Here is a 23,343-nt window from a genome sequence, read left to right as displayed (position 1 = left end):
GGTGGGGTGTTGAATAATTTAAGGGAGGGGGAGTTGACGGGGGGTGGAGGAGGGAGGTGGGCGGAGAAATCCGGGGAGCAGAAGGGGTTGGTCTGCCGGAAGGGATTATGGGAGGGGGGAGGACAGGGATCATGGGAAGAAGGAGCACGAGTGGCGGGAAAACCCACGCGGTCACTTCCATCTTGTGTCCTGGGGAAGGGGGGAGAAGGGGAGCCATTTCGTGGGGTTTGGGGATGGAGGATGGGGGATGAGGGATATTCGGGGGTCTGGGATAACTGAAAACGAACGGAGTCTCTACGGGACGGGGCTGTACAGCGCGGGGAAGAAGGGGAACGGGTAGAAGCAGAGACAGTGCCTGCACCGCTCTGCGGGGTGTCTAGGGTATTATCAGAGGGGCCAGAATCTGCCTGCGGGCAATGCCGGGATGCCTGTCTGATAATACCCGACTTCGGGAGAGAGGGAGAGTTTTGCCGCAGTTTTCCCGCAGCGCCCGCCGCAGCCGCAGCCTCGGGAGCAGCGACAGCAGCTGCCCCGTGCCCTGCCGCAGCCGCAGCCTCGGGAGCAGCGACAGCAGCCGCCCCGCGCTCTGCCGCAGCGGCGGCTGCCGCATCGTACTGCAGCGACCGGGCTGAGGGACAGGGAAGCGGAGTAGGGTTATATGAACTACCCGCCGAACTGGGGATCGGTTTGTTTGCGGCTGGCAGTGGCAGACTTTCGTAGCGATATTTAATTATATCGCGAATTTGGAGAGCCAAATGGGTGAATATGGAGAGAGAGAGATCTGACTGTCGCAGGATCTTCTCTGCTACTTGTTCCCAAAAAGGGGCTTGGTATAATTTAGCTGGCGAAATGTCAGGGAAAGTTTGCGACAACCACTGAACGAACCGTTTTACTTCAGATTTTTTAACCTTAATTCCCCCCACTAAAAGGATACCCACAACTTGGGAATAAATGCTCTTCTGCGGCACGGACAGCCTTGCACCCATGGCTGTTAGATGTTAAATCGTGCTGCAGCGCTTACGATTGGGAAAATACGAACGAAAAACAAAAGACCACACTTCCGGCTTTGTCGCGGTCCTTTAGCTTCCCGCCCGGAAAGGGAAGCACCAAAAACAGGAATTTTTTCCCCGAACCCCGGGGAAAAAGAAACCCACCAAAAAGGGATCCTTCCCCTAAAACCTAGGGGAAAGGAACCAACCAAAAAAAAGGACCGGGAAAGCCCCAGGGGCCCCTATACTCACAAACCACAGGGGTCCGAGAGGGAAGGGTGGAAAAGAAAAATCAATCGCAGGGCTTCTCCGCGAGAGAATCGACTCCGGAGGTGCTTTCCAGAGCTGCCGATCCTGTCCCCAAGAGTGCCACCCACTAAAACGTGGGTCTGCTCTCGCCGGGGTAGCTGACGGCCAGGAGGACGATTCTTCAGGTCTGCGCGACCCTAAAATCCTCAAACGAGGGTCCAACGCCGCGAAAACGGGGCCGCTCGTTGGGCGCCAGCTGCTGCGCTCCCGCCCCGGTTCCCTTTGTCTCAGCCCCGGCTAGCTCTCATCCTGGGGCGAGGGCGGGCGATGGAGGCACCCTCCGCCGCTCCCAGCTGGGGTTTGGAGAGTGCCTTTGTGGGTTCCGGGCAGCGCTAGCAAGCCTCGCGGTGGTAAATGAAGAGCGGATCCTGCTGGGGGCTAAGTCCGAGTTTATTGTAGCCCAACGGGGCCAAATGTCCTAGAACGGTGCCAGCCAACAGGAACAAGCACAAGGTGCTTGCACTGGCTTATAAACTGTAAGGGAGGGGTATCCAACGACCAATGGGGATAGGGATAGGGGGTGGCTCCGGGATGGGGGGATATGGTGGGGTCCAATGGGGGAAAGATATGGGGGGAGCCCCAGGTCCTCGCCCAATCACCCGGTGCCCTGAGTAGAAGCTTCTGGATGGATGGGAAGGGGCACCGAGTGATAGACAAGGCACCCGGGGGGGGTAAAATGCCTCTTTCAGGGTGATGGATAGATACTGGGAAGGCGGGAAGGGCGGACAAGGCGGGAAAACTGGGGATAAACCAAGTTGCACACGGGGGTACAAAGGAATAAACCAATACATAATACAGGGATAATAAAACATATACATAACGCAACTCCACAACTGGGAACTCCAATCACTGAGAATTCCAATCCTGCAGAGCTCCAATCCTGGGGAATTCCAATCCTAGAGAATTCCAATACTGAGAATTCCAATCCTGCAGCATTCCAATCACCGAGAATTCCAATCACTGGGAACTCCAATCTTGGAGAATTCCAATGCTGCAGAATTCCAATCCTGCAGAATTCCAATCCCAGAGAATTCCAATCACTGAGAATTCCAATCCTGGAGAATTCCAATCCCAGAGAATTCCAATCACTGAGAATTCCAATCCTGGAGAATTCCAATCCTGCAGAGCTCCAATCCTGGGGAATTCCAATCCTAGAGAATTCCAATAACTGAGAATTCCAATACTGAGAATTCCAATTCTGGAGAATTCCAATACTGAGAATTCCAATCACTGAGAATTCCAATACTGAGAATTCCAATTCTGGAGAATTCCAATCCTGGAGAATTCCAATCCTGCAGAGCTCCAATCCTGGAGAATTCCAATACTGAGAATTCCAATTCTGGAGAATTCCAATAACTGAGAATTCCAATACTGAGAATTCCAATACTGAGAATTCCAATCCTGCAGAATTCCAATCACTGAGAATTCCAATCCTGCAGACCTCCAATCCTGGGGAATTCCAATCCTAGAGAATTCCAATCCTGCAGAATTCCAATCCTGAGAATTCCAATCCTGCGAATTCCAATCCCTGCGAATTCCAATCTTGGGCTCGGCTCTGCAGCTGAACTGGCTCCCTGGGGAGTTTCCCGTTCCTTCGGAGGGGCTGCCGGGATCCCAGGGCTCAGATTCCTGTGGTGAGAGTCTGATCCCAAACCTTCGGCTCAAAGCCCAGCTTGGCATTGCTAAACCCGGCCTAAACTGCCTCTTATTCCCTGGAAACAAAGGGAATTTGCCCCTGGAAAAGGCAGGACAGAGTCGGATCCTTACAGCTGCCACGAGCTGGGCACAGGGACACGCAGCTCCTGGAAAAATCTGGGATTTTGGGAAAAGTCCCACTGGGAAGGGCACAAAGATTGCAAGTGGTTGTGAAATTGAGCTTTTTTCCTGCATTGAACACGAGCAGATGTGGATTTATTCCATAGGATTTAGAGCTGGTTTAAACGGGATCATTGCACACATTGCTGGAAAAGTGCCCCGAAAATGGGAATAAAAATAATGCTGGGCTCATTCCAGGGGGAAAAAAATCAGTGCTCAGGTGAAGCCCTGGATGGATGAGGGAAGTAATTCCTCATTTTAATTGCAATTAAATTCGTCAACGCTGAAGCAAAGTAATCAAGTGAAATAAACTTGAAATAAAGTTTATTTCAAGCGAAATTACTTAAACTTGCAGGGATTTGGATCCTGCTGCTCCCGGCCCATCCAGCCTGGCCTTGGACACTTCCAGGGATGCAGGGGCAGCCAAAATCCCAGAAATAATCCCAGAAATAACCCAGAAATAATTCCCAATTCTCCCCCCTCTTCTATATGTTTTATATTTTTATATATTCTATATATTTTAATATATATAAATACTCAACAGCCAAGCCAGCTCAAGAGCAAGGGAGGGAATTGATTTATTTACCCCAGCTTTTAAGTGGTAACAGGGTGGTTTTAAAATGAATTTCATTCCTAATGTTCAGGACTTCAAAAATATATTTTATATCTACATATATATAGTTATATATATAAAGAAAATTTATTTATATATATATTTTAGTGATGTATATTTATATATATTCAATATATATTTATATGTAAGCTATACTAGATATTATATTTAAATAGATATGTTTTCTATTTTTATATATTAGCTACTTTTATATTTACATAGATATGTTTCGTAATTTTTTATATTACATATATTTTAATATATATAAACCCTCAACAGCCAAAGCCAGCTCAAGAGAAGGGAAGGAATTAATTGAACATTGCTCAGGTTTATTTCCCCACAGCTTTTAAGTGGTTACAGGGTGGTTTTAAAAGTGTCTTCATTTCTCTGTACAGGACTTCAGAAATACTTTAAATATATTTTATATATTTTTATATAGATATATGAGAATGTTATATGTTTTTTATTATTTTTTATATTACATTCTATATACTTTATATATGTCCTTTTATACTTTTATATATTTCATATATTTCTATATAGCATATATTAGATATTTTTATATTTACATAGATATGTTTTATATTTTTATATATTATAGATATTTTTAGATCTATAAATCCTCAACATCCAAGGCCAGCTCAAGAGCAAGGGAAGGAATTAATTTAACATTGCTCAGGATTATTTCCCCCCACAACTTTTAAATGGTTTATTTTGTATTCCAGAAGTTTGATTTTATAGCAGAAAGTTCAGTCTGGCTCTTGTGATGGGAGAAAAACACAACTGGAACAGCTCCAGCTCTTTTTGGGGATTAATGAGAAAATTCTATTTAGAAAAATATCAGGAATTGGAGCTCCACTCAAACCCTGACATAAATCAGTAAAATCCATGAGGTCAAGGCAAAATTCTCAATATTCCAGTGAGATTTCTGCCTCAGGAAAAGCCACTGGAAAAACTCTTTACAGGACAAAACTTAAAGAACCTGAAGTCAAAAATGAACACCCCAATCTTAACTGGATAAAAGCTGAAGATAAAACATCAAATCTTTAAGGTATTTACAATTTATGTGAAGAATTCCACGATTTTTCCAATGTTTATCCAAGAAAATTCCCCAAAGTGTCCAGTGAGAGCCCTCCAGTGTGGATTTTGCAAACAGACACAGCACACTGCACTTTCAACTTCCTTTAATCCTCTTGATGAGAAGAAGAAAAAAAAACCAGGAATAAAATCTTTGCAGTAAAAAAAGCCCAAAAATTCAGTGAAAATCCCAGGATCCTCAGGCAGAGGGAACAAAGCTGAAGGATGGAAAATGGCTCCACACTGCCTGGGAGGAGATCCAAATCTGCTTTATTGCTTTTTTTATTTTTATTTTTATTTTTATTTTTATTTTTATTTTTATTTTTATTTTTATTTTATTGCTTCAGCCCCAGAGCCAAAGTGCAAAGCACTGAAATTCCAGGTGTTGCAGTGTCCTGGAATTCTTGCCCTGTTGTTCCCCCCATGGATCTGTTTTTGTGAGGCCTGACCAGCCTGGAACCTTCTTGCAGATACATCTTTTTAATTGCAATAATTGATCCTAATTGCTCTTTGCATTTCCAAATTCCAGAGGCAAGTCTAGATTGCATCCAAGTCCAGGAAAACAATGATGAGATCCAAGCGTTGCCCTATTATCTCTCTTTTTTTTTTTTTTGTATTTAATGACCTAAGAAAGTTACAAAAGCAACTTTAAATTACATTTAGGTATATAAGCTAATTAAATATATTTAGCTAACACTGAGAAAATAAATCCCAAGCACCATGAAGACAAAAAACAATAAGAGATGAGTAATTCCAGGATAATTAAGGATTTTGAGTTGGAGACCACTGAAAGTTGACCTCATTCTCATTTTCCAACAGCAAATGAGTGATTAGCTCAGATTTTATTAAGTTCTGTATTCTGGGAGAACAATTTTATGACTCATCCCATTTTTTTGGCCAGTTGCTAATTTCAGGAATGGCAGTTTGTTGGGAATTTCAGTGGCATTTTCAGAGGATTCCAAACACTAAATCGACCAGCGAAAGAACGGTCGAGGCAAGATAAAATGGAAAATGTGAAAAGGAAATGGTAATTCTTGTGTTTCTCAATGCTGCCAATCCATATTCCAAACCCACAAGTGGTGAACACACATTCCCCAAAAGACCAGGAATAAATAACAGCTACTTTTATTCTCTAAGAACCTTGGGAACGAGGAACTCGCGACGATGCCGACGGAGAATCCAAGAACTCCACGAATCCCAAGAGGCCAAAAGGAGCTGGAGGGCTCAGTGGCCACTGAGCTTCCTCATGATGGGGCTGTGGGGCTCAGCGTTGGTGAAGATGCTGCCCACCACCACGTGGGTACCCCAAAGGTTGTGCCTGATCACCTTGCAGCAGCCCAGGTCATCCACGGCAAAGCCCAAGTGCCGGTAGCGCTCGTCGGTCTCCAGCAGGGAGTCGTTGGTGTAAGGCCCGAAAAACTGGAGGAAAATAGCAACACAATACAAATTTTCCACGTGAGGATTTGAATTCTGATGGATGGTTGAAGGATAAGCCCGAGTTTAGCTGTGTGGAGAAGTTTAGTGTTGAGCTGGAAAGGTTTTCCTTTCAAATCTCAATCCCACCAGCACCTTTGGAAAAGTGTGGGTGGGATTGGATTGGTTTTTCTGCTGTCTCTGCAGGAATTAAGGCAGAACCCTGCTAGGAACAGCACAAACAGGGCATGGACTAAGGAGAGAAACTTCCTAGGAAAGTGCAAAAGTTAACAATTTAACTTTGCAAAAAGACCCAAAAGAAAGGTGGTTAGAGGAGCAACAATGCGATTAACTTGCAAACAGATATTCAAATGAAACTGGTATTTAAATGAAGCTGGTATTTAAGTATTCAAATGAAACTGGTACTTAAATTAAACTGGTATTTAAGTATTTATATTAAACTGGGATTTAAGTATTCATATTAAACTGGGATTTAAGTCGCACACAGATATTTCAGTTCTTTATCTCAAGAGGAAGATTCTGACTTGAAACCCACTCCTGATTCTGGGCCAGGATGTTACTGCTGGAGTCTGAAGACAAAACCCAACTTCCATCAATCCCCAATTCCTTCAATGTCTGGAATTCTGGGAAGCTTCTCCAGCCCTGAAGGGCCTGTTCTGCCTTCCAGCCATGCCCTGTTTGCCTCTGTTGGCACAATAAATCCCTGCTTTTTGTAGTGTTTTTAAATCAAACCCCACTAAGCCCAGCTTTGCCCCCGTCCCCTTGAACTGTGCTACGGTTTTAGCCGAGCTCAAACTAAAATCCATCTCCCACTGAAAGCTCCCACTGTTCCACAGCAACAAAAAGTTCATTTTTTTGGGGACAAAAGGATCATTAACAGGTGCAAAGAGGTTTTTTAAAGCCTTCACCCGCACAGGTGTCAGGGTTCCCAAGTTACCTGGGCAGGGCAGAAATACCCAAGGGATTTGGGGAATAAAACTTCTCCATTTCCCTAAAAGCCAATTTCATTTCCTGACAATGCTGCTCCTGCACTCAGAGCTGCCACAGCTGAGCTCATAAATCTTAATTAATTCAAGGAATTATCCTGAAAAAGTTGGATTTAAGCCATATTCCACAGAGCAAGAAAGAACTTACTGCCAGTCCTGAGGTGGGATCAATGAAATCGGCCCAGTAGCCCTCAGCAGCAATTGCATAGCAGATTTCCTTGGCACCATTGATGAACTGGAAGGGAAAAATTTGGGAAAAGAAAAGTATCACATGAGGTTATCACACAAAATTAATTACTTCTCACTCTACCTGTTATAAATAAAATCCTTCATTTACTTACAGTTGTAAAAATTGGATTTTTCTCTGCAATTAGTGCACTAAGAAGTTCAAAGTTCCAAATTTATAAAAATATGATTTATTCAACTTCAGTCTCTTAAAGGTCCAAAAAAGGGAAATTTACCCTTTACAGCAGATTCTGTATTAGTTCAAAATAAGGAAAATTTATCCCTTGCAATAAAGTATGAGGGATTTTTACCCTTAAGAGAAAATTCTGTGTTAGTCCAAATTAAGGGAATTTTCCCCTTTATAGTAAATTCTGCGTTAGTTCAAAATAAGGAAAATTTATCCTTTACAGTAAATTCTGTATTAGATCAATATGAGGCAATTTTATCCTTTGCAATACAAAATAAGAGAATTTTCCCCTTTACAGTCAATTCTGTGTTAGTTCAAAATAAGGCAAATTTATCCTTTACAATAAATTCTGTATCAGTTCAAAATGAGGCAATTTTACTCTTTACAGTAAATTATGAATTGGATCAAAATAAGGAAAATTTACTCTTTACAGTAAATTCTGTATTAGTTCAAAAAAGGGAAATTTATTTACCCTTTACAGCAAATTCTGTATTAGTTCAAAATGAGGTAATTTTATCTTTTGCAATACAAAATGAGGGATTTTTACCCTTTGCAGTAAATTCTGTGTTAGCTCAAAATAAAGGCAAAGTAATCCTTTACAATAAATTCTGTATTAGTTCAAAATGAAGAAAATTTACTCTTTACAGTAAATTCCGTATTAGTTAAAAAAAAAGGAAAATTTACCCTTTACAGTAGATTCTGTATTAGTTCAAAATAAGGAAAATTTACCCCAGTAAATTCTGCATTTTGAAGTTTGCTGGCTCTGATGATTAATTATGCCCAAACTAGAAATTAAATCCCAAATATCCCAATTTTAGACACAACATTTCTGATCCAGGATCTCTTCTGGTCCCTCAGAGTGAGGTGAATAAACACTTGACCTGGATTTATGCAAATATTTTGATTTTAAACCAGATTAAAACACCAAAGAGCAACAGGCCAGAAATAATTCAAAGGAAAGAAGAGGCTGAAATGAAGGAATTTTAATTTCTCTGTCATTTTGTGCTGTTTCCTTTTTTTTTTTGGTGGATATGGACAGCTCACATTTGTGTTTTAGGGCATTCCCAGATTAATTTCAGGCAGAAATGTGATTTATTTCCAGCTGAAATGCTGGGTTTGGGGGTATTTTACAAAGATGAGGTAGAAATTGGTTTTTTTGAGGTGCTGAGGGCAGTGAACAGCGACACTCTCTGGGGAAATGGTAAAATTGTGGGAAATGGGAAATAAAGGAATTTTCAGAGCCCTCTAGAGGTAAAAGAACAAGACAAAGTTAAGACGAGAAAACAAAACTGAAATCCAGGGTAAAAAGAATTAAAAACATTCATTAAGTGGAAAAACCCCAGAGAAATTGGTGATTTTTTTTGTAGTTGACCAGTAAAAAGTGCAGTGGAATCTTAATTAAATTAATTAAACAGTAAATTATAATTAACAGTTATAATATAATTGTATTATAAATAATAGAAAAGAAAAATATAATATAGAACTATATAATATATATATGGAATGCAATATAATAGAAACATTTTTTAAAAAGAAATCAAACCCTAAAAAAAGTGAAACCCTAGAAATGCAGCAAAGCTTCCTGAGTATATGAATATTTTATATTTACATGTATTATATAAATATAATACAATATATACTGTATAATAATATAATATCTATTATATAATACATAGTGTGCAAGGTCATATTTTATTTTCAATAAATCACACCCTAAAGCAAGTGAAACCCCAGAAATGCAGTAAAGCTTCATGAGTATTTCATATATATATATATGGTATGCAATATCTATTTTTTTCAATAAATGACACCCTAAAGCAGGTGAAACCCTAGAAATGCAGCAAAGCTTCATAAATATTTCATATATATATATATATATATATATGGTATGCAATATTTATTTTTTTCAATAAATGACACCCTAAAGCAAGTGAAACCCCAGAAATGCAGCAAAGCTTCATTAATATTTCATATATATATATATATATATATATATATATATGGTATGCAATATCTATTTTTTTCAATAAATGACACCCTAAAGCAAGTGAAACCCCAGAAATGCAGCAAAGCTTCATTAATATTTCATATATATATATATATATATATATGGTATGCAATATCTATTTTTTTCAATAAATGACACCCTAAAGCAAGTGAAACCCTAGAAATGCAGCAAAGTTTAATAAATATTTCATATATATATATAAATATATATATATGGTATGCAATATAATTTTTTTTCAATAAGTCACACCCTAAAGCAAGTGAAACCCTAGAAATGCAGCAAAGTTTAATAAATATTTCATATATATATAAATATATATATATATGGTATGCAATATAATTTTTTTTCAGTAAGTCACACCCTAAAGCAAGTGAAACCCCAGAAATGCAGCAAAGATTCATGAATATTTTATATATATGTATATATAAAATATACAATATATATCTTATATATTATATATAATACATTATATATAATATATATACACGACATATAATATATATAATAATATGCAAGGAAATACAAATTCTTTTCTTAACAGATCACGCCGTAAAGGGAGTGAAGTCCCAGAAACGCAGCAGAGCTTTATGGATATTCTATATGTAAGTGTGTATGTAAACGTGCAATGCAGGGTCACATTTTTCACTCAATGCCGCCCCAGAGGCGGGGCGGGCTCGGGCGCAGCGGCGCGCTCACCTTGTCCAGGAGCTGCTCGCGCTCCTGCTGCGCCTCGGCGCTCCAGGTGCTCATGTCCTGCGCGCTGCGCTGCGTCACCGTCAGCACCGTCAGGCTGCGCGGGCCCAGCGCGGGGAACAGCGGCTGCAGCTCTGCAACGGGCAAAAACACACGGCTGCAGGTCTGCAACGGGCAAAAACACACGGCTGCAGCTCTGCAACGGGCAAAAAACACATGGCTGCAGCTCTGCAACGGGCAAAAAACACACGGCTGCAGGTCTGCAAAGGGACAAACACACGGCTGCAGGTCTGCAGTGGCACAAACACACGGCTGCAGGTCTGCAGTGGGACAAACACACGGCTGCAGGTCTGGAAAAGGCAAAAAACACACTGCTGCAGGTCTGGAAAAGGGCACAAACACACAGCTGCAGGTCTGCAAAGGGCACAAACACACGGCTGCAGGTCTGCAAAGGGCACAAACACACGGCTGCAGGTCTGCAAAGGGCACAAACACACGGCTGCAGGTCTGCAGTGGGACAAACACACGGCTGCAGGTCTGCAGTGGGACAAACACACGGCTGCAGGTCTGCAAAGGGACAAACACACGGCTGCAGCTCTGCAACGGGCAAAAAACACACGGCTGCAGGTCTGCAAAGGGCAAAAAACACACGGCTGCAGCTCTGCAAAGGGCAAAAAACACACGGCTGCAGGTCTGCAAAGGGACAAACACACGGCTGCAGGTCTGCAGTGGGACAAACACACGGCTGCAGGTCTGCAACGGGCAAAAAACACGGCTGCAGGTCTGCAAAGGGACAAACACACGGCTGCAGGTCTGCAAAGGGCAAAAACACACGGCTGCAGCTCTGCAATGGGACGAACACACGGCTGCAGATCTGGAAAAAGGCACAAACACACGGCTGCAGGTCTGCAAAGGGACAAACACGGCTGCAGGTCTGCAGTGGCACAAACACACGGCTGCAGCTCTGCAGTGGGACAAACACACGGCTGCAGGTCTGCAAAGGGCACAAACACACGGCTGCAGGTCTGCAAAGGGACAAACACACGGCTGCAGGTCTGCAGTGGCACAAACACACGGCTGCAGCTCTGCAGTGGGACAAACACACGGCTGCAGGTCTGCAAAGGGCACAAACACACGGCTGCAGGTCTGCAAAGGGCAAAAAACACACAGCTGCAGGTCTGCAAAGGGACAAACACACGGCTGCAGGTCTGGAAAAGGGCACAAACACACGGCTGCAGGTCTGCAGTGGGACAAACACACGGCTGCAGGTCTGCAACGGGCAAAAAACACACGGCTGCAGCTCTGCAAAGGCACAAACACACGGCTGCAGGTCTGCAAAGGGACAAACACACGGCTGCAGGTCTGGAGAAGGGCACAAACACACGGCTGCAGCTCTGCAAAGGGCACAAACACACGGCTGCAGGTCTGCAGTGGGACAAACACACGGCTGCAGGTCTGCAAAGGGCAAAAACACACGGCTGCAGGTCTGCAAAGGGACAAACACACTGCTGCAGGTCTGCAGTGGGACAAACACACGGCTGCAGCTCTGCAACGGGCAAAAAACACACGGCTGCAGGTCTGCAGTGGCACAAACACACGGCTGCAGCTCTGCAGTGGGACAAACACACGGCTGCAGGTCTGCAATGGGACAAACACACGGCTGCAGGTCTGCAGTGGGACAAACACACGGCTGCAGGTCTGGAAAAAGGCACAAACACACGGCTGCAGGTCTGCAAAAGGCAAAAAACACACTGCTGCAGGTCTGCAGTGGGACAAACACATGGCTGCAGGTCTGCAATGGGACAAACACACGGCTGCAGCTCTGCAAAGGGCACAAACACACGGCTGCAGGTCTGCAAAGGGCAAAAAACACACGGCTGCAGGTCTGCAAAGGGCACAAACACACGGCTGCAGGTCTGCAAAGGGACAAACACACGGCTGCAGGTCTGCAACAGGACAAACACACGGCTGCAGGTCTGCAGTGGCACAAACACACAGCTGCAGGTCTGCAAAGGGACAAACACACGGCTGCAGGTCTGCAAAGGGCACAAACACACGGCTGCAGGTCTGCAGTGGGACAAACACACGGCTGCAGCTCTGCAAAGGGCAAAAAACACACGGCTGCAGGTCTGCAAAGGGACAAACACACGGCTGCAGGTCTGCAAAGGGACAAACACACGGCTGCAGGTCTGCAAAGGGACAAACACACGGCTGCAGGTCTGCAAAGGGACAAACACACGGCTGCAGCTCTGCAAAGGGCACAAACACACGGCTGCAGATCTGCAAAGGGACAAACACACGGCTGCAGGTCTGCAAAGGGACAAACACACGGCTGCAGGTCTGCAAAGGGCAAAAACACACGGCTGCAGGTCTGCAAAGGGCACAAACACACGGCTGCAGGTCTGCAAAGGGCACAAACACACAGCTGCAGGTCTGCAAAGGGCAAAAAACACACGGCTGCAGGTCTGCAAAGGGCACAAACACACGGCTGCAGGTCTGCAAAGGGACAAACACACAGCTGCAGGTCTGCAATGGGCACAAACACACGGCTGCAGCTCTGCAAAGGGCACAAACACACGGCTGCAGGTCTGCAGTGGGACAAACACACGGCTGCAGGTCTGCAAAGGGCAAAAACACACGGCTGCAGGTCTGGAAAAAGGCACAAACACACGGCTGCAGCTCCGGAAAAGGGCACAAACACACGGCTGCAGCTCTCCAATGGGACAAACACACTGCTGCAGCTCTGGAAAAGGGCAAAAAACACATTGCTGCAGCTCTGCAATGGGCACAAACACACGGCTGCAGCTGTGCAAGAGGGAAACAAACACATTGCTGCTGCTCTTCTGCCCTGATTTTTAACAGTGTTATCTTTTCTTTTATAATTATTTTTCAAGTTTTGAAGTTCTCATAAAGCTTCTTTCGCCTTCTGGTAATGTTTGCATATTTGAGAGTCAGAGTCCCACACAATTTCACGTTTAAATAGAATATTTACAGATTTCCCTGTGGGTGGAGAGCAATGATTGATTGATTTTGGAGCAGTGTGGTTGGACAGTGGCAATTCCATCCTCCAACCCACGTCACCTTTGGAATTGTGGAAATTCCCAATATTTGAATAAATCTGGGTCTTTTTCTCTTTGGAACTTCCCAAGCTCTGTGAGCTCATTTCGTGTCCAACAGCGACACTGCCCTGCCAGGCAGCGTCCCTCCCACCCACAGCAACATTCAGGCACACTGCCTCTTTAAATTCAGTTTATTTCATTTGGTTTTCTTGGCATTGTTGATGATTTATTTTTATTATTTCTTTGAATTTTGATTATTTATATTCATTATTTAATTTTTGTTATTATTTATGGATAATAAATAGCAATCAAATTATAGTGAATTTAATATATTAATATATTAATATATTAAAAATATGAATATATTTTTCTAATTCATATATTATATTAATATATTTTTTTATTATATATGTGTGTCTTTGTAAATATATATATATTAATAAAAAATATTATTATATTTTTTGACACTGCCCTGCCATGGCAGCTCCCCATTCCAGCCAGAGCAACATTCAGGCACACTGCCCTTTAAATTGGTTTTATTTAATTAGGTTTTCTCTTAATTTTGCATTTATTGTTATAATGTATGGATAAATGAACATAAATCAAATTCTATTAAATTTAAAATATAAACATAGATGTTAATCTACTTAAAAATACATGTATTTATGTAATTTATAAAACTATATTTCTATTAATAAAATATTCTTATTTTAATTCTTTAATAGCTAATATTTTAATTATTTAATATAAAATGTATATATTAATATAATAATTTATATATTAAACGGCATTAATATATTTCTATTATTAAGAGGAAAAATATTATTCTTATTTTTATTTATTTTTTATTTTTCATTTAATTAAATGGTTCTTGCTTAATTTTGGTCATTTCCTTCCTCAATAAATTCAAACCACAAATTCAGTGCTGGCAGAAGTTCCATGATTCCCATTTCTTAGTTTCTTTACCAATTCCAAAGGATTTAACAACTGGATTTTGGGTCAGGAATTAAATCCAGAATTTCCCTGGCACTAAAAATTACATTTTAAATGAAATATTGAATATCGTCAGCAGCAAAGCTTTGGTTTCCATTCTATTCTGCTTTATTCCCATTTAATTTTGGTCATTTCTTTCCTAAATAAATTAAATATACAAAATTAGTTCTGGCAGAAGTTCCATGAGGAATTAACTCCAGAATTTCCCTGGCACTAAAACAACAACTGGAAATTACCTTTAAAATGAAGTTATTTAATACTGTCAGCAGCAAATATATTAAAAAATGGATATAATAAAAAATATTAAGTGAAATATTGCCAACAGCAATTGGTTTCCATTGTGCCCAAAGGGATTTTTGTAATTAACAACTCAGAATTAACTTTTCATTGGTTTTCCATGGCAAAGTTGAATTTTGCTGGAAATAAAAATGTCAATAAAAATGAACCTTTTCTCAGCAGCTCAGGACAGGCTTGCACTGCACACTCCACCTTGGCATTCTCAAAGTAGGTCTCAGCATTATTGATCTGCTGCTTCTGGGGAGCATCAGAGCCCTAAAAAGCACCAAAATCCACATTTTATCACTTAATATCCATCAGGAACTACTCAAAATATCAAAATATGCTTTAGTGATCAGACTCACTGAGCAGTTTCAGGTGTTTGCAGTGGCACTTCACATTTTTAATATTAAAATGAAAATAATTAATAAATAATAATAATAAATTTAAAATTAAAAATAATTTCCATATAAAAATTGAAATAATATTATTAAAGATACTTAAAGTTATTAAAAGTTACTTAAAGTATGAAAATATATTAAAAAGTAGATATGAAATTATATAGATATGAAAATACAGATATGAAAATAAAGATAAAAATAAAGATAAAATATAGATATGAAAATATATTAGAATATAAGATAGAATTTATATATAGAATATGCAAATGGAATATAGATTATAAATAGACTATATAGATAGAATATATAGATAGAATATGTAGAATTTATATATAGATTATATAAATAGACTATAGATAGAATATACAGAATACAATATATAAATATATAAAAACATATGTAAGTATATAAATATACATATAAATATATACATAATAAATATATATATAATATATAAAACCATAAATTTTTATTAATTAGATCTGAGGGAATGCTGGGATCATGCTGCCATTATAAATGGATAATTTATTATAATTTTTATTAATATTTTACTGTTTTTATTCATTATAATTTTATTTAAAATCTTATAGCAATTAATTTTATTGATTAAGAATTGTATTGTGTTTTTATTATATTAATAATGATAAATCTGAATAGCTACCAGAATCCTCTCACTGTGAAATTGAGGCATTCCTGGGTGAATTCCATGGGTTTTAGAACTGAACTTTGCCCAAACTTTGTAAATCCAGATCCATGAAATAAAACACTGAAGGAAAATTCTAATTTTATTGGTTGTATTCATAATGATGAATTTCTCATTTTGTATTTGGTGGACTTCCGGGTGCATTTCATGGTTTTTAGAACTAAACATTACCCAAACTTTGCAAATGTGAATCCATTAAATAAATACTGAAGGAAAATTCAGATTTTACTGGGTGCATTCATAATGATGAATCTCTCATTGGGACGTTGGGGATTTATCTGTTAATTCCACTATTTTAGAACTAAACATTGCTCCAACTTTGAAAAAGATAAGCCATTCAATAAAATACTGAAGGAAAATGTCAATTTTACTGGGTGTATTCATAATGATGAATCTCCCATTGTAAAATTGAGGGATTCCTGGGTGAATTCCATTATTTTCAGAACTAAACATTGCCCAAACTTTGCAAATCCAGAGCCATTCAATAAAATACTGAAGGAAATTCCAATTTTATGGGTGCATTCATAATAATGAATGTGGAACACTGCCAGAATCCTCTCATTGTAACGCTGGTGGATTCCTTGTTGAATTTCATGGTTTTTAGAACTGAACATTGCCCAAACTTTGCAAATCCATTAAATAAAACACTGAAATTCCAATTTTGCTGGGTATATTCATGATGATGAATCTGGAACACATTGCCCAAACTCTGCAAATCCATGCAATAAAACACTGAAGGAAAATTCTAATTTTACTGGTTTTATTCATAATGAATCTCTCATTTTGAGTTTGGTGGACTTCTGGGTGAATTCCATGGTTTTTAGAACTAAACACTGCCCCAGCTTTGCAAATCCATAAAATAAAATACTGAAAGAAACGTCAATTAGAACAGTGCCAGAATCCTCTCATTGTAACATTGGTGGATTCCTGGGTGAAATCCTTGGTTTTTAGCACTAAACATTGCCCAAACTTTGCAAATCCAGAGCCAATCAATAAAATACTGATGGAAAATTCCAATTTTACTGGTTGTATCCATAATGAATATCTCATATTGAGTTTGGTGGACTTCTGGGTGAATTCCATGGTTTTTTAGCACTAAACATCGCCCAAACTTTGCAAACCCAGAGCCACTCAATAAAATACTGATGGAAAATTCCAATTTTACTGGTTGTATCCATAATGAATATCTCATTTTGAGTTTGGTGGACTTCTGGGTGAATTCCATGGTTTTTTAGCACTAAACATTGCCCAAACTTTGCAAATCCAGAGCCACTCAATAAAATACTGATGGAAAATTCCAATTTTACTGGTTGTATCCATAATGAATATCTCATATTGAGTTTGGTGGACTTCTGGGTGAATTCCATGGTTCTTTAGCATTAAACATTGCCCAAACTTTGCAAATCCAGAGCCAATCAATAAAATACTGATGGAAAATTCCAATTTTACTGGTTGTATCCATAATGAATATCTCATATTGAGTTTGGTGGACTTCTGGGTGAATTCCATGGTTTTTCAGCACTAAACATTGCCCAAACTTTGCAAATCCAGAGCCAATCAATAAAATACTGATGGAAAATTCCAATTTTACTGGTTGTATCCATAATGAATATCTCATATTGAGTTTGGAGGACTTCTGGGTGAATTCCATGGTTTTTCAGCACTAAACATTGCCCAAACTTTGCAAACCCAGAGCCACGCAATAAAATACTGATGGAAAATTCCAATTTTACTGGTTGTATCCATAATGAATCTCTCATTTTGAGTTTGGTGGACTTCTGGGTGAATTCCATGGTTTTTCAGCACTAAACATTGCCCAAACTTGGCAAACCCAGAGCCACTCAATAAAATACTGATGGAAAATTCCAATTTTACTGGTTGTATCCATAATGAATATCTCATATTGAGTTTGGTGGACTTCTGGGTGAATTCCATGGTTTTTCAGCACTAAACATTGCCCAAACTTTGCAAATCCAGAGCCACTCAATAAAATACTGATGGAAAATTCCAATTTTACTGGTTGTATCCATAATGAATCTCTCATTTTGAGTTTGGTGGACTTCTGGGTGAATTCCATGGTTTTTCACCACTAAACATTGCCCAAACTTTGCAAATCCAGAGCCACTCAATAAAATACTGATGGAAAATTCCAATTTCACTGGTTGTATCCATAATGAATCTCTCATATTGAGTTTGGTGGACTTCTGGGTGAATTCCATGGTTTTTTAGCACTAAACATTGCCCAAACTTTGCAAATCCAGAGCCACTCAATAAAATACTGATGGAAAATTCCAATTTTACTGGTTGTATCCATAATGAATATCTCATATTGAGTTTGGTGGACTTCTGGGTGAATTCCATGGTTTTTTAGCACTAAACATTGCCCAAACTTTGCAAACCCAGAGCCACTCAATAAAATACTGATGGAAAATTCCAATTTTACTGGTTGTATCCATAATGAATATCTCATATTGAGTTTGGTGGACTTCTGGGTGAATTCCATGGTTTTTTAGCACTAAACATTGCCCAAACTTTGCAAATCCAGAGCCAATCAATAAAATACTGATGGAAAATTCCAATTTTACTGGTTGTATCCATAATGAATATCTCATATTGAGTTTGGTGGACTTCTGGGTGAATTCCATGGTTTTTTAGCACTAAACATTGCCCAAACTTTGCAAATCCAGAGCCACTCAATAAAATACTGATGGAAAATTCCAATTTTACTGGTTGTATCCATAATGAATCTCTCATATCGAGTTTGGTGGACTTCTGGGTGAATTCCATGGTTTTTCAGCACTAAACATTGCCCAAACTTTGCAAATCCAGAGCCACTCAATAAAATACTGATGGAAAATTCCAATTTCACTGGTTGTATCCATAATGAATATCTCATATTGAGTTTGGTGGACTTCTGGGTGAATTCCATGGTTCTTTAGCATTAAACTTTGCAAATGTGAATCCATTAAATAAATACTGAAGGAAATTTCATTTTTACTGGGTAAGACACAGCGAGACTCGGTCAACAGCAGGTTTGAAGCGTGAAATCCTCCCATTAAATCCCTGCTAAAATTCTGTTTCAGAACAGCCTGAAATGTTTCTGCCTAAGCACACCCTTCAGGGCAGTTTGTGTGGGAGAGGCCCGTGCAGGAAATGATTTTTGGGGAGGTGCAGAGGGGGTGCCTCACCTGGAGCTCGCCCATGCACTGAGCCATGACGAGCTGGTGGCGGTCGGCGGCCGAGGGCTCGGCCAGGAGGTCGGGCAGGCTCGGGGGGCGGCGGGGCGGCGCGGTGCCCTGCAGGTGGCACCCGAAGCCCATGTGCCCGGGCAGCTGGAACCGCTGGTCCTGCGGCCCGAAGGGCCCCATCAGCTCGTCCGGCCACACCGTCCGGGGACCTGCGGCGCCGCAGAGACAGCGACGGGCACGGGGGGAGAAAACACAAGTGGGAAATCACAAAAGGAAGAAGGGAATCTCACAAAAGTCAGGGAATGCCAAAAGCGGGCTGGGAATGCCAAAAGCGGGCAGGGAATGCCAAAAAACAAGCAGGAAATCCCAAAAGCGGACTGGGAATCCCAAAAAACAAGCAGGAAATCCCAAAAAACAAGCAGGAAAGCCCAAAAGTGGGTAGGGAATCCCAAAAGTGGGCAGGGAATCCCAAAAGCGGGCAGGGAATCCCAAAAGCGGGCAGGGAATCCCAAAAGCGGGCAGGGAATCCCAAAAGCGGGCAGGGAATCCAAAAAACAAGCAGGACATCCCAAAAAACAAGCAGGAAATCCCAAAAAACAAGCAGGGAATCCCAAATGTCAGGAAATCCAAAACGCAGTCAGGAAATGCCAAAAAACAAGCAGGAAATGCCAAAAAACAAGCAGGAAATGCCAAAAAAAACAAGCAGGGAATCCCAAAAATGGGCAGGGAAACCCAAAAGCAGGCAGGGAATCCCAGAAGTCAGGAAATCCAAAACACAAGCAGGAAATGCCAAAAAGCAAGCAGGAAATGCCAAAAAAACAAGCAGGGAATCCCAAAAGTGGGTAGGGAATCCCAAAAGCGGGCCGGGAATGCAAAAAAACAAGCAGGACATCCCAAAAAGAGGCAAGAAATCCCAAAAGAGGTCAGGAAATCCCAAAAAAGTCAGGAAATGCCAAAAAACAAGCAGGAAATCCCAAAAAAACCAAGCAGGATATCCCCAAAAAACAAGCAGGAAATGCCAAAGAAACAAGCGGGAAATCCCAAAGGTGGTCAAGAAATGCCAAAAAACAAGCAGGAAATCCCAAAAAGAAGCAGGGAATCCCAAAAAACAGCAAAGAAATACAAAAAACAGTCAGGAAATCCCCAAGTGGATCAGGAAAACCCAAAAAACAGCAGGGAAACACAAAAAACAGTCAGGAAACGCCAGAAATTGGCAGAAATTTGCCTTTTTTCCCCTTAAATTTGCTTTTTTCCCCCCTAAATTTAATTTTTTTCTCCATAAATTGAATTTTTCTTACATAAATCAGGAGGTGCAGCAGCCACGTGAGGCTCATCTGAGCCAGAGGATCCTGCAGTGGAAAAAGCTTTGGCATTCCCAACTCTTTTGAGCAAGGAATAAAAGCCTGGGAGGTAGGTGACCAATCTTGCTCTGTTACAGAGCACCTGGAGAGAGAAGAAAAATTAAAATAATTCATTAATAATACCACAAATTAATAATAAAAATCAAATTAAGCATTTAAACACAACTCTGTGAGTGACAAAAAAAAAATCCTCCTTCAAGAGTTCTGTTAAAATTTGAATTATGACCAGCTGTAACGTCAAGTTGTAAAACTGTTTTTTTGTTATTTTCAGATTTTGCTGTTTCAAGAAAAGAAAAAACTTTAAAAACAAGTGGGTTCAGTGTTAATTAAAGCCCTGAAAATTTAAAACAGCACCACTGAAACACCAAAATTTAAATTAAATTATAGCTAGGGATTGTCTCTGTGGCTGTTTCCTGGAAAATACAAATCCCACCTGCCACAGTGTGGGTGGTGTTTTTTGGAAAATTCAATTTTTCAGGTGAGGAATAGCAACTCTTTTTGAGAAAATAACATGAAAGGATTTTCCTTAAGTGCTGCAGCTTTGATTCTATAGAAAATGATGCAATTTTATATCAAAAAGAGGGACTTTCAGAAGTTATTTACTTTTAAAAAGAAGAAAATAAATGCTGCTATGTGGATGTTAAATATAAAAATTTTAAACATTCAAAAAATTTAAAGCATCAGGACCTAAGGCAGTTTCTCATCCAGCACTTCTGTGTAAATATAAAATAGTTTCTACCAAATTATACAAAAACTCAAATGCTTCAAGACGTATTTAATTTATGACTTAAATCAATTATTTACAGCTCAAGCCTGGAGCTGTCTCCTTCTGAAACAGCTTTAAAAGGTTCCTGTAATACAACAAAAATCTGATTCCACTCTCAAATCTTATTTTTTTATCGTATCAAATCGCTGTTGAAATTAATTTTGGCATGATGAGGATGTTATAAACAGATGTAAACAATCACAGCCAACATGTAATTAGCAGAAAAAAGAATTTTTCCTTATGCTCAGCCTGGGTTAACACGGAGATGTCGCTAATTACAGCTCATTTATGCAAATATTGACACACCTGGCATTAGAATAATTCATGAATTATTCATGTCCCCGCGGCGAGAGCAATAAAAACAATCAATAAAAGGTGTTTTATGCTGGAATCAGCTGAGTGCCACCAACAGAATCCCTCTGTGGTTGAGCGCAGGGTGACAGAAAAAGCAGAGAAAAAATGGATTTAATCTTTAAAATGGATTTAATCTTAAAATGGGATATTCCAAGTGGAGCTGGATTGGGATTTTAGGGAGAAATTCTTCCCTGGGAGGGTGTGAGGTCCTGTATACTGGAAGCTGTCCCTGCCCACGGCACGGAGTGGGAATTAAATGATTTTAAGGGGTTTTTTTTTGTTTGTTTTTTTGTTTTTTTTCCCCACCCAAACCTGTTTGCAATTCCATTTAATCCTGAATTCCGCCGTTCCTGGGACATCCGCACTCACTCACATTGGCCATGACGCTGCTCTCCCCTCGCTGCCAGGCCCGGACACGCCTGGAAAAGAGAAGGGAAGAAAGGAAACAACAGAAAAAGGACGAGGAAAAATAAGGAAAGAGAAAAGGGAATTAAATGAAGGCGCTGAACTCCCCGGCCACGGAGCCCCCTCACAGCCCGCACGGCCTCCCCTCCTCCCCGCAGCGGCGCCGCCGCGGACAGACAGCGGCAGCCGATGGCAAGGGAGGAGGAAACTGGAAATTGCAGAAGGAATCGGGAAAAGGGAGAGGGAAAAGGGAGAAATAAGCGAGGAAAAAAGGAAAATAAAAACGAAGCCCCGGCCCCCCTCACCCCTTCCTGCAAAATGGCGGCGCTCACCCGCCCCCGCCGCGCCCTCGCCGCGCGCCACCAGGCCCAGCCAGCCGATCCGCCGAACGCCTCGATGCGCGCGGCGCGGAACCGCGCGGGATCCGCCGCTCGGCGTTCGGTTGCTCAGGGCCGCGGGAGGGGGAGGTGGAGGCCGTGAGGGGAAGGCGGCGATGGCGGCGGGGCCGGCGAGGTTCCCGTGGGAGCGGCGGGGCCGGGACCGGGAGCGGCGGGGCCGCGGTGTCCCCTCGGAGCCCCCTCGGTGCCCCCTCGGTGTCCCCGAGCCGGTGCTGCCCCGTGTGCGGGGCGGAGAAGCGCGGCCGGGCGGCGGGGCTGTTCCCGCGCGGGGCAGCAGGGGGCGCGCACGGAGCGGCAGCCGCCCCTCATCGCCCTCAGCGTTCCCGGGAATTCCCAAAAAAGTGAGAAATGGGGAGGAAAAAGGGAAAAAGGGGTTTTATTTGAAGGAATTTAAAGGAGGGGAGGGTGTTTCCGCTAAGGAAAAGCGCAAAGCCGGGGGTTCGCTGAGAATGGGGAGCATCAGTGGCCCTTCTACCACAAAACTATGTCTTCAATGGCAATACCTCAAATAACTTCTACAAAATAATAATAAAGATATTTAAAACTTGCTTTAGTGCCTCCTCTCTCTGTTGTTTTTGGGTTTTTTTTTTTAATGGAAAAGTTCTGGATAGGTTCCCCCAAGGAATGGTCACAGCCCCAAGGATTAAAGTTTTTTTCCTCCTTTTTTTGCCATTTCTTCACTCTCTGTCCCAAGCAGCATTGCTGGTGAAGAAAAAGGAATTTTAATCTCTCCCAAATAAAAGTTTGGGCGTTCCCATCCCTCAGTGATCTTGCACAAGGCCTTGGATTTATCTTCCTTCTAAACCAGAGGTTTCTGGACATTTATTTTGCTTTGTCACTGGTTTATTAGCAGGAATTTATTAACATAAAGCAGTGCCAGAGGTTTGCATAGTTTAAAATCGGAGCAGGACATTGGGTTTGTGGCCAGAGTAATAACATTCAGCCTTTACAATGTCCTTACTGCATTTAATAAAGTCTTGGCTTTATTTTATCGGGATCAAGAGGAAATTGTGCTATCCATTCCTAAACAATTTGATGTATTAAGTAGCTATAATGTTACAATTTTTGATTTTTGGAATTTTTTCATGAGCGCATTCTCTCAA

The 23,343-nt window shown here is 41.1% G+C and overlaps 1 protein-coding gene across 2 annotated transcripts; it reads right to left on the bottom strand.

Moving 5' to 3' along the window:
• Window positions 1-4,893: 4,893 nt before the first annotated feature.
• Window positions 4,894-22,182, bottom strand: MMADHC (metabolism of cobalamin associated D). Of its 2 annotated transcripts, XM_077784889.2 has the most exons (8): window positions 22,148-22,182; window positions 21,811-21,856; window positions 20,255-20,399; window positions 18,957-19,165; window positions 14,835-14,940; window positions 10,340-10,470; window positions 7,372-7,458; window positions 4,894-6,222 (listed from the first exon to the last, which is right to left on the bottom strand). In XM_077784889.2, the coding sequence occupies exons 2-8, from the start codon at window positions 21,817-21,819 to the stop codon at window positions 6,028-6,030; spliced, it is 882 nt and encodes a 293-aa protein (XP_077641015.2). In that variant the 5' UTR covers window positions 21,820-21,856; window positions 22,148-22,182; the 3' UTR covers window positions 4,894-6,027. The 2 variants fall into 2 exon arrangements, with proteins under 2 accessions (XP_077641015.2, XP_077641014.2); XM_077784888.2 differs by having other exon boundaries at window positions 21,811-22,182.
• Window positions 22,183-23,343: the final 1,161 nt, after the last annotated feature.

This window comes from Lonchura striata, chromosome 7, assembly GCF_050655825.1.
Source record: "Lonchura striata isolate lonStrDom1 chromosome 7, ASM5065582v1, whole genome shotgun sequence".
Classification (NCBI taxonomy): domain Eukaryota; kingdom Metazoa; phylum Chordata; class Aves; order Passeriformes; family Estrildidae; genus Lonchura; species Lonchura striata.
This window is presented reverse-complemented; position numbering and strand designations above follow the sequence as displayed.

Excerpts from the sequence above, each read along its gene's own strand:
- MMADHC (XM_077784888.2), bottom strand. Across the intron at positions 19,166-20,254 it reads TGCTGCACCTCCTGATTTAT|GTCCCCGGACGGTGTGGCCG; the intron begins GTAAGAAAAATT and ends GCGGCGCCGCAG. Across the intron at positions 7,459-10,339 it reads GCGAGCAGCTCCTGGACAAG|TTCATCAATGGTGCCAAGGA; the intron begins GTGAGCGCGCCG and ends TTTCCCTTCCAG.